Genomic DNA, 12,298 nt, shown 5'->3' on the forward strand with positions numbered 1-12,298 from the left:
TCCTGGGATCGAGTCCCACATCGGGCTCCTTGCTCATCGGGGAGCCTCCTTCTCCCTCTGCCTCTGCCTGCCATTCTGTCTGCCTGTGCTTGCTCTCTCTCCCCCTCTCTCTCTCTGACAAATAAATAAATAAAATCTTTAAAAAAAAAAAAAGAAATGAAAGCATCTGACATTTAATACAATGCACCATTCTTCTCCTAGATCATAGAACTTAAATATGTCTTTAGGCACTCATTTGACTGATAACTAATATTTACTAAGTTCCTGCTATATTCCAGGCCCCAGTGTGCTTTATGTGTACTGACTCCTTTAAACATTAACATTCTCTCAGTTAGATATTATCCTAACTAAAACCCATTTTACAGATGGTAAAAATAAGGTACAGAAAAGTTCCATAATTGCTAAGTGCCATAAAATATTAAACAGCAGAATTTGGAATTTACACAGTAATTCTGTCACTAGTGCCATGTGATGAACCACTATGCTCTGCCAATAGTGTAACAGCGAGACCAGAAATTGATACTAATCTTTATATGAAAGGTTGAGCAAGTTATCTTTTAAAATCCCATATATTTCCCACCAGCCTATGCAGAACTTCTAGTACCAATTCTGAAATAGTTAAATCTCTTGGTCCATTTGAAGCCAGATAAAAAGATTAAAAAAAAAAAATCAAGTTGTCTCTGAGGTAAGGTATAATAGTCAAGCAACAATTGTTCTGTCTGAATTTCCCAGATGTATTTCTTTTCTTTTTTTTAATTTTTATTTATTTTTTATTAATTTATTTTATTTTTTTATAAACATATAATGTATTATTAGCCCCAGGGGTACAGATTTGTGAATCACCAGGTTTACACACACTCACCATAGCACATAGCACATATCCTCCCCACTGCCTATAACCCCACCACCGTCTCCCTAACCCCCTCCCTCCAGCCACCCTGAGTTTGTTTTGTGACATTAAGAGTCTCTTATGGTTTGTCTCCCTCCCGAGCCCATCATGTTTCATTTATTCTTTTCCTGCCCCCCAAACCCCCACGTTGCATCTCCACTTCCTCATATCAGGGAGATCATATGATAGTTGTCTTTCTCTGACTGACTTATTTCGCTAAGCATACTACCCTCTAGTTCCATCCACCCACATGTATTTCTAAAGACATTTTAAAATTATTTATTCCTGGGATGCCTGGGTGGCTCAGTCGGTTAGGTGTCTGCCTTTGGCTCAGGTCATGATCCCAGGGTCCTGGGCTCGAGTCCCTCATTGGGCTCCCTGCTCAGTGGGGAGTTTGCTTCTCCCTCTGCCTGCTGCTCCCCCTGCTTGTGCTCCCTCTCTCTGACAAATCAATCAACAATCTTAAAAAAAATTATTTATTCTGATTTATTCAAATACACTATAAAAACAATTTTAATGTGTGTGGAGTGGAGAGGCAGTAAGCACAGTTATTAAGGGCTTGGGTCCCAAAGTCATGAATCCAAACTCTACAACTTACTCATTAGGCAAATTACTTTATCCAAGACTGTTTTCTGTCCGTAAACTGGGGATAATAACCTTTGTCGAACTCACTGGGTTGGCATCAAATTGGCTGAGATAACAAAAATGGAGGGTGGCTGGTACATAGAAAAGACTGAAATATTACACATTCCTGTTTTTAATTATTAGCGATCACATTCTAAAGAGCACTATTTGAACTCTTCCATATTTGGATTGCAACTATCAGACTGTAGATAGGCTATAAGACATATTCACACATGACTTTCAAAGTTGCTTTTTCTATGCTAGTGATGACCCTGGGGAAATCAAAATCTCAGATACACAAGAAGCATGTTCTCTGACTCCTGTGTCCCTAGTGTGCAAAGCATGCCAGCCACTGCCGCAAAGTCCAAAGAGGGAGCCTGGTAACAACCCAACAATCCCCCCCTCTGCTACGCCATAGATGTTTACACAGAGGGAAGGGTCTAGTATTGGAAGCAGAGATGCTTACCAGACTTAGCACATTATTAAGTATACACACGCTATAAGTTATTATAACCTGTTTTTTGTTACTCATTAATATAGATGTGGACTTTTTACATGGTATGTATAGTATATTCATTCCTAGATAAAAAAGCTCCTTAATGGTACCTTTGCAGTTAAGCTCCTTTTTTAATATCTTACCTCCATCTAAAATTTTTTATTCACTCTTAGAATATTATTCTCTCATTTAGGGTTATCGACCAACAAGATTAACTGTTTTATCTAGAGACAGGCTGGATTTTTAAGAGGTAAGAAGAGACACCGGAGTAAACACGGCTTCTCTATATAATGATAACATTGTTTGCTCTGCTGCCACAGAAGCAGCCTTGACTAAATAAGACACAAAATCCAGTCACTTGTGTTCATTTACTTTATCACGTGATGTCAGTGTCACAGAGCTGCCCAAGGCTGCTCTCCTTACATTCACACCTGATCTGCTCACACGGATCATTCCTAAAAATGGGCTCTGGGAAATTTAAAAAAAAAAAAAGCATTTTGCCTTTGTATAAAGAAGATATATAACCAAAGGAACTGATAACAACTGTAAATTTAAGTTAGCTTTACATTTATATGCCGCTTCAAGTAACAAAGAACTTTCAAGCTTTCTCCTCCGGACAGCAAAGAAAAACATAAAATTTACTTTCTAAAAAAAAGGGCGGGGCACAAAATGATCAAAACTGGCTACCTATTAAAATACTTCATGAATTCAGTTTTAACGACAGCTTTAATGCCAGTACAAATTATGGACATCTCCTACCTTGTGGAGGAAGTAAAGAATTTAAATGCACTTAATGCTTTTAAATGCACCTAATGTGGCACAAATAGTGTTCATTTCGAATTCAGATTGACATTTCTTAGGGAATCATTTCTCTTGAAATTGCTCCCCCCATCCTCTGATTAGACTGTCTGTACTATTGAATTCCACTCTATTTTTTTAAAAAACTTAACCCACCCCTCCAAATCTAGGTATTTGGGCTTATCTATACTTCTGAAAGAGAAAGGGATATGAGTCTAATTGCCAAAATATGTGAGGAAAAGAAATTAGAATGAAAACCCAATACGTCCTTACATTATTTTTATGACTTCACTTTCTTAAGATCCAAATTAAGTGCCAGTGTTTGCTATACAAAGATAATTTCTTTCTTTTTAGGTACGGTATGGGTAGTTGTATCTAACTGATATAGCCAAGAGGGAATATGGTGTTATTAGTTGAAATATTTTGAGGTCACATTGGCAACTGAGTTACCTAGACTTGTAGATTTCATTCTAATCCCTAGAATTCAGGCACCAAAACCACAAAATTCTTATTTCTTTTGGATTCCCTTAGGTGATGGCCCTTTGAAATTATAAAATAAGAAATTATGACAAACTTGTCACTATTATCACTCATATTAAGTTAATACACTGATAGCACCATCAAAATTCCTTTCTAGTTATGTGAATAATCTCCATTCTTCTATCCTTACTTTTTACCAATCACTATAAAATCTCAACTTTAGGAAAGAAATATGAAGACCAAAAAACAATAACTAAGTTAAGGAAATAATCAAGAACTGATTGAAAACAGTGACAGAAGCTGTCAAATAATTTAAAATATAAAAGCTACTAACAGGCACCGAAAGACCATAAAGTATCCAGTAAAGCACTAAGTCCCAGACACTTGGAGTCAATGATATGCACAGTTTCAAACATAATTTCAGGACCAATATAGAGTTCTTAGTCCTCTTTTTCCCCCAGTAAGTACATTAAATAAGTACATTAAATATAAAATCATAATTTACTATCAATGCTGGATCATGAAAGAAAAGTAAAAGAATATGATTTCTGAATAAACTGAATAAATATGCCACATAGTTTTGTGAAGAACTAACTAAAAATCAGTGAAAATGATGTCATAGAACCAATTGACCTTTATTAATTGCATACAGTAAGAGAAACCTAGGCTGACTGCAGGAAGTTTGGCAAGCCCCCAAGAGGCAATATATGTAAATAAGAAGGAAGTATATATCAGAGCACAATGGTGCTAATTCTCCAATGCTGTCTTCCTTCCTGATAATGGCTCCATTGAGATCCACAAGAGAACCCATTAAGAATGTTTTCTGATAGAAGCAAACTGAAAGAGAGGTAAAAAAGGAGCAAACAAGGAAAAGAATCAAAGGAAGAAAATGAGGGAGAATTAAAAACAAAATATCGAAGATACAAAATGAAGGTTAGCCCCCAAACTCTGCATTATTTTTAACTCCCAAATACAAATGATTCTATTACACAGGTCCGAGAATAGCAAATGAGATAAAGGCGGACACCTATCCATTCCACAAAATCAGGAACACCATTCGAGTAAGTTTCCAGCACTGCCTCTTCATGTCCTTGCTATTTCCAATATCCTAGCCAAGTATTTCATCATTCTTTCCACTTCATTCAAGGTGGTCACCCAGATAAAGAAAGGAAACATTTAAAACCCAAATAACTAAACTAGGTGTTTGTATTCTTGTGAATATGAGACATGTATTTCACTAATTTCTCCATATTTTATAATAAGAACCTTACGGTATGCTTTGTCTCCAGTTTTTGGTTTTGGGTTTTTGGTTTTTGTGTTTTTTTTTTTTAACTTTCTCTTTTCTTTTTTGTTATTTTTTCTGGGAAAAAAATGTTTCAAAAGAAAATTACGCTCAAGTAGAAACTGAAGACCTTGTATAATGATAATTGATCCAATGTGTCTATATATTTTTAGTATCTTGGAATCCAATTTTTTTGTGGAAGCAATTTCAAATTAATCTATTCTTGATACTCACAAATGAGCTATCGTTCAATTGTGAATCTCCTTAGCACTTGGTTAGCCTGTATCAGGGTTCTAATATTTTATATAAAATTATGATGATTTTGTGCTCGTCTTGTCTTCATACTATACAAAAAGTTATAAGAAGGAAGAGTTCTTACTCATTTCTCTATCTCTGCTGAATTGTATGTATTTGAGCTGAATCTTTCCACAACACTCCCTATTAAATGAAAGACATCAAATTCATTAGGCCAAATCTTCCTTTTTTTTTTTTTTAAGATTTTATTTATTTATTAGACACAGAGAGAGAGATCACAAGTAGGCAGAGAGGCAGGTAGAGAGAGAGGGGGGAAGCAGGATCTCCGCTGAGCGGACAGCCCAATGCGGGGCTCGATCCCAGGACCCCGAGATCATAACCTGAGCCAAAGGCAGAGGCTTAACCCACTGAGCCACCCAGGTACCCCATAGGCCAAATCTTCTTAAGCAAACACATCTCCCCCCTCATTACCACAGCATTAGAAAGGTCTTGTTTATTTACCTGTCACTGCATAGCACTTTGTGGGGATACTAACGGTAGACCCTCATCAAATATCCTGAACTAGCTCACAACTCCCACGTAGCACATTCTTCCTTACCATGGGAGAGTACATTTCCTAATTTCTCAAGTCCCGGTTAACTTTAAACTCAACAGTAGTACTTCAAATATATGGACATCATACGAATCACGGTTTTCTCCACTTAATATTCAACCCTCCCCCAAGCAGAAGGAATGGGATTATAAGGCAACAGGACAACATGAACTATTGCACAACTTATCCAGGGGCTTTGATGAACCCCAACCGATTGTTTTTCACATGTCCTCATTCCTGCTAGCCCTGGGGGTAATTTTCAGAAACAATGCAAGTATAAAGATTGAACCACTTACATTCAAATACAAGCCTTGGGTTATATCTAGATAAACAGCCTCTTGTGGTATTTTCTGACACCATTTACAGAATAATGTTTGTAACAATGTAATTTCATTGTATGATAAACATCAATTTACCATAAAAAACAAATATAAACTTGTCACCATTTTCACCTTGTTTCAATTGAATTGGCCTTGTTCAGATAAGCAAACCTATCTCTTACAGAAACAACAGTTTATAGATAAACTATGTGAAATCGGGGATGTGTGTAGAGAATTACACAGCCTACTATCATAATTTTATACTGCCACACTGCACATATGGCTTCCAAGCTTACTTTATCTGAATCTTTCTGAATCTATTCTCCAGGCTATTAAACTGAGCACATTCCACATCGTTCAAAAGTAATTACACTTTTGTCTAGAGTGTAGGAGACTGCTCTCCCTAAACAATGAAATTCTCATTATTAGAACTGGCACAATAACCACACTGGTGTTAACAACAGTAGGCATTATACCATCACAATAACTTATGCTAAGTTTGATGTATAAAGGTAACCAGAAATTTAAAAGCCTATAAAAAACTCCTATATAGAAATAGGAATCTTCACCATACCATAATTAAGGTCCTATTCTGTGACTTATTTTTAAATAACACATGCATTTTTCTCTTTTCTTTTGCATATTATCTGAATAGTACTTTATACGTAACATTATCCTAGTCAAACATTGAAAATACATTACTAATAACTATTAGGTTATAAGCAAAGTTTATATAAATAATATTTCAAGACACAACTATAATATAACAATTAAAATTATTTGGGGTAAATAAAGAATCCCAGGAGTTGACAGTGAACCTGAGCAAGTAAAAGCCTCTCTCTGACATGCATTCTATGAATTCCTTCACTGTATAAGGCTGGATTTTATACCTCAGAGACTTGCTATTGTTATACTTGATTCCCAGCTATATGCCCTACTTCTACAGGAGATCCAATTTTAAAAAGACACCTTTGTCTTCTTTTGATGGACATCAAGAAGAAACTGACTCATACTGAGTGTTGCTTTATGATAACTAGTGTCTCTGCAATGTTTAAACACATTTACATTAAGATAAATCAAATTATTAAGCCCCAAACACTATGTATCCAGAGTTTTTTTTTTTTAAACAATTCCAGGAAAAGATTATCAATATGAACATTAAATGAGATACTAAAACATATTAAAAATTGTTTCCAAATCCAATGGATCTTTAAATGTTAAAAAACTATACACAAACACAGTCTTCATTTCATATGAAATTTAGTTATCTATAAAGTGAGCAACTCAAGTTATTTTTTAATAAAAATACTGTACTGTTAAAATAAATAATTATATATTTTAAAAATCAGTGTTAAGAGGGAGCCATCCTATAGTTACATAAAACAATTCATTCAACTCAAGAGGATTTTAAGAAGTCAGACGAGATCGGGCGCGTTCAGGGTGGTATGGCCGTAGACGGATTTTAAGAAGTCAAAAGAGAGTTTGGCTAAGATAAGACTATACCTTCTGTAAAAAAAAAAAAAAAAAAAAGTAAGAAGAAAGAGACAATTGACTATTCAGTAACCACAGGTGGTCAAGCCTTTCATTTCACATCACATTTGACACTAAAACAACAATCCAGCTAGCAGAAGTAGTACGCAACCAGACAGAAAATAAGCACCAAAATGGCGACCACAGAGTCCCTTGGCTGCCTCTCATGCTGCCACTTGATTTCTCCTCATACTCATTCTATTCCTTTCTAGTGCTCATATATAATCACATTGATTGACATGAAGATATGTTCTCAATAGTTCTTTGCATCATGAAATAAATTCGTTTGTATCAGAACTATTATTAAAAATGAGCCAGAAATTATAGTGATTCTTGCTTGCCTCTGAAACTCTAAAGTGACAGTCTCCAAACCCATGTTTTAAAAGGGGGAGAAGTGAAGAAGGGGACAGGATGGGTAGATCTGATCTTCCATAAAAATAAAGCCCCAAACTGCCTTTCCACTCATGTCAAAACCAAACTTTACAACCTTGTCTTTCCCCTTTTTGAAGATTACATGGGAATCAAAATTTGCCATTAATGCTTGGCAAGATTATGAGAGCTTCACAGAAGGAAACCACAGAATCAGTCTTTTTCATGCTTAAGCTATCTATGTCTCAATCTTACATTGGCTAGAAATCTTACAATTTTTAAAAAATAAATAGCTTAAGACAGTTGACCTATAATGCACCCTGAACAGTTGAGTAAAGCATTCCAAGAATAGATAGAATTATAGTATTCATATCAGCATAGCTGATGGAAGTTGTTTTTAGTAAGGCACTTAATTTATTTCACCAAAATATTCAGGCACTAAACAAACTTCAGAAGGGAAGAATTACATCTTCATCTGACCCAGTTCCAAATACCTGCATACCCTGCATATGAACAAACAACCCCAATTCCTCAAGATCTTTATACGGCAACAGTTGTGAAGTGTACAGAACTTTTATCCTCAGAAAATATTTTCCCAACTTAAATGTTACACTGAGAGCATCTCTCTAACTTTGAGCCAGCCTTACAGGGATTACTCATCAGTTATACTTTGTCTCTAAACTATATTGGCAATATAAAATGTGGACCTCTCATTCCTTTTTTAATTTAAGAATGGAGTATGAATGTCACATATAAATAGGCAACGAAATCTGGAAACCTGTTTTTTTTTTTTTCCTTAAATTGAACTCTATGATATAGAGACCATGAAACATTGTGTCTGTTTTCAAAGATACTGAACAGAAAAAAAAAAAAAAAAAGAAAGAAAATATATTTTCCTACTGAAATAAAAGTTTCTGTTAAGTGACTATTACAATGGCCTACTATCCAGAAAAAGTATAATAACTTGTGTTGAATAACAATTCGATAAATATATTCAATCATTTTGATAAATGAACAAAATATATCAAAGAGCTTAACAGGTGAATATATCAGGGCTATTAGACATACTTTCCGCTTTCTGTATTCATTACATTAGTACATTCTACTTCTTAAATTTCTAGAAAATAAGTACATTCACCATGAATAGTCGTAACAACCTTGCCCAAAACATATTTACAATTAATCATCCATATGAATTCTGCCATTATTCAGTAATCATACATTGTCTATTATATGCTAAGTATCAGATACACAAATATATTTTATATATTCTATATTAATTATATATTAATATATAGTGATTATATATTAATATTCTATATTAATATATCACATAATATAGTTATATATAATTATATGCAATTCACCAGGAAGGTAAAATATGAAAAGAGAACATTTTCTAGATAGAAAGAATAAACCTGTGTCATCCGAGGTCACCTGGTGTATTTCTGAACATGCACAAAATACTCGGCCTGACAAGAATAATGGGTCCACAGTGAGAAATGACAAGAGAAAAGACCAAAGCCATAGTTTGGTGCTACTCTATACAGAGTTTTATGCTAAGACAAAGAGTTTTAGACTAAGTCCTATAAGAACAAGGACACACAGTTCCCAAAGTGAGGTAAACAATTCAACTCAATTGTGAGGGAAACAAGTCTAGTGGATATTGGAAGGAAAACCCAAAAGAGGAGAGGCTAAAAATCTGAGATCATATGAGAGATTTTTCCAACTGTCTACCCAAGAGATGAAAAATTGATGGAATGAAACATTTTAGGCAGGAACATATTTAGAAACAAACTGGACACATATAAGAGAAAGTGTCAGCATGTCACTAAAATGTACTTAAACCATTTTAGTATCCCGAAATATGTCTGAGAATCTGATGAGAACCATAATCTTACTCACATGTATGCATAATACAGAATTCTCCAATTATTTTCAGGAGCTCTCATAGACCCTGGCTCAGGTGCTGCTCTAGGTGAGCTCTAGGTGAAGTTGCTTGAGAGGAGGAGTTGTGTTTTGTTCAAATCGATTTCCACAGTGCCCGACAATAACAACAAAAAACTTGGTCCAAAGTAGGTAATTCACAGTTTGTATCTAGTTGAACTGAATTCTTCCTTACAAGCCGGTTTCCTTTTCACTAACATCCTGCATCACAGGATCCCCACATTCCAACTACAGAACATAATTTAATATACTTTTCTTATACCCATCCTTGAGTATACTTAAAATAATCTCTCCTTTATTTTTACGGCATGCTTCTGGTTATAACTGTTTATATTCACTCCTTCAAATTTGTGTGTTTATGCTTAGAGTAGTGTCACAGGAAAACCAAACTAAGAAGCACTCACTCAGAGAAGCCAACGGTCAAAATACTGAGAGAGAAAAGGCATTAGCAGTGACGCAATGCCAAATGGAGAGCACAATCTCCTTACCTTGTTGAACTGTGTGCTACCATTTTCCACCTTTCTTTTCCTAGTTTAACCTTCATGAGCGGAGCCCCAAAAGTTGTATCACTGCACATAACTAATATAAACTCACAGTAGAGAAAAAATAAATCAGGAATTATGGATAGTACGATTTAGCTTGCCAACAAAGTAATAATCAGACAATAAAATATGCATGTGCTCTTGTGAAGAGCTTATGTTTATAAGCACGGACTCCAAAGCCAGAATGTCTGGGTAAACAACACTGGCTCTCCTCTGTATCAGTGTGATCTGAAGCAAACTACTTAACCTCTGTGTGCCTCAGTTTCCTCATTTATAAAATGAGACTAATAATAACATGTCACCATATTATTGTGAAGGTTACATGAGTTAATACACGTAATGTGATTAAAATGCCACATCTATATAAGTTTTAGATGGTGTTAGCCGAAATACTATCCTTGGGGGGAAAATCTTGGCACAAAGTAATCCACCAGTGAAATTTTGACCTATGAGGCTTAAAATATTGAAAGAGTATTTAAATCTAATCTGAGTGACAAAAAGTAGCATCCATTTCACAGTTATTAGGAGATATCTGATTCTTCTTCTTGATTTAATTCTACATACAGTAATGCAATAACATAAATAAGTGGGCATATTTCAATACCAAGCACATTTATGATATGTAATAATTTTCTAGAGAAAGCAAAAAAAAAGCCTTTCACAGAATCAGAGTCATCTTCAAAAACTATGAGATGGTATGAGGAAACAGTTTTGCTGGTGTAATCTGCTTCCAATTAATGCCCGCCCTCCCGTCCTTGACGTAGAAGAGCAGAAGGTCACAAAACCATGACATCTACCCAAGCAGCCATGTTGAAAAGGCGAGCCTGGCTTTACTGGCAGCTAAGTGTCCAGTACTTTGCCAACGTGCTAATTCTGTGTACGTAAGTTCCTAAGGAGGACCTAAAAGCCTTACTGGTGAGTGAGTGAGTGAGTGTGTATGTGTGTGTGTGCATGTGCGCACTTTTAAGCTTCAGTTGAAGATGCTATGCTGCCTTCTTCCCCCTCATCCGTGAAACCACAGTTTCCTAATCTTCTGCAATGACAATGATCCAGACCCCAAGATGAAGGGGCAGATAAATAATCCTGAGAAGCAAATTCTGGAATTGGAGGTACCAGGTAATTAGCGAATTATCAAAACAACAATATGAATGAGACTGATTTAGAAAGTATTGCAGTCACATTAAAAAACTATAGTTTCTATGAAATACGTTCTCCTATAATATTCCCAGTACTGTAAAGGAATACTGGAATCCAATCTGGGCAAAGCAGAAAATTGAAAATGATTTATCATGGTGGAGATGTCCAAAATACGTTGTAAATGTACCTGGAAAAACCTCTTATTAGAAATACTACGACATCCAACTGTCATGCTGACAAACTTTAAATGCGGTACTTGAACATTATTCTTATATGTATACGTGTTTTCTCCTAATTAAATTGTGTCTCAAAAGTAAAATTCTTGGGGGAAAAAATAGCATATCATGTACTTCCTACTGGAATCAATTTACTTGCAAGGCATTCTAAGATGTTAGGAGTGAATCTTGTGTCTGGCTGTTAAGTAGATGATAATTATAAAGCAAAGGATTGAAGCCAAACTGTTAGAGGAGTAGACTGGTCAAAGAGTAAGTATAGGCACAAGAGACCATGAGAAACCTACCATTGTATTGTGCTGAGAAGTGGGAGTCCTATGGCCACAAGTCTCTTGCGTCAGCAGAGAAACTGGCTGAAATTCCTCAGAGTGAGGCTTGTTGGGAAAACTCACATGCAAGGGAAGGTGAAAGGCTGGGAGCCCGTCACTCTCCTCTTCTTCCACTTTCTGTCTGCTTGTCACCATGGCTACCTCTCCATCTGCTTCCCCATACGGAGAGGCTGGTCGCTTGGAAGACATCCTGGAAGGAACAAAAGAGGAGAAAATAATGAAACCTCCACATAAATCCTTAATGCCGTCATTGTGTGGTTAGGGGCCATTGTAACAGAAATGCCTTTTTGTGCTGGCAGAGAGCAGGAAACCATCCAAATACCACTGCAAAGCGCTCACAATCAGAAACAATGGCCAAGCAGGTAGCAACAGAACAGTGCTTGTTTGTTGTGAGAATAATGCTCTAATATAGCACTCTCTTGTATTCTGGCTTCTTAAACAAGAGAATTCACCTAAGAACACTGCATAATGAAAG

The 12,298-nt window shown here is 35.8% G+C and overlaps 1 protein-coding gene across 1 annotated transcript in view; it reads right to left on the reverse strand.

The window, feature by feature from the left end:
* The window catches only part of LOC111159969 (SRY-box 5), a 521,422-nt gene that overhangs the window by 333,812 nt on the left and 175,312 nt on the right, over positions 1 to 12,298 (reverse strand). The window contains exon 2 of the mRNA XM_022522689.1: positions 11,782 to 12,013. Coding sequence (XP_022378397.1) covers positions 11,782 to 12,012 — 231 coding nt within the window. The 5' untranslated portion in view covers position 12,013. The remainder of the gene's footprint in view (positions 1 to 11,781; positions 12,014 to 12,298) is intronic.

The sequence above is a fragment of the Enhydra lutris genome, unplaced genomic scaffold, assembly GCF_002288905.1.
Source record: "Enhydra lutris kenyoni isolate GAN:26980312 unplaced genomic scaffold, ASM228890v2 scaffoldscaffold72, whole genome shotgun sequence".
In the NCBI taxonomy this organism is placed as follows: Eukaryota; Metazoa; Chordata; class Mammalia; order Carnivora; family Mustelidae; genus Enhydra; species Enhydra lutris.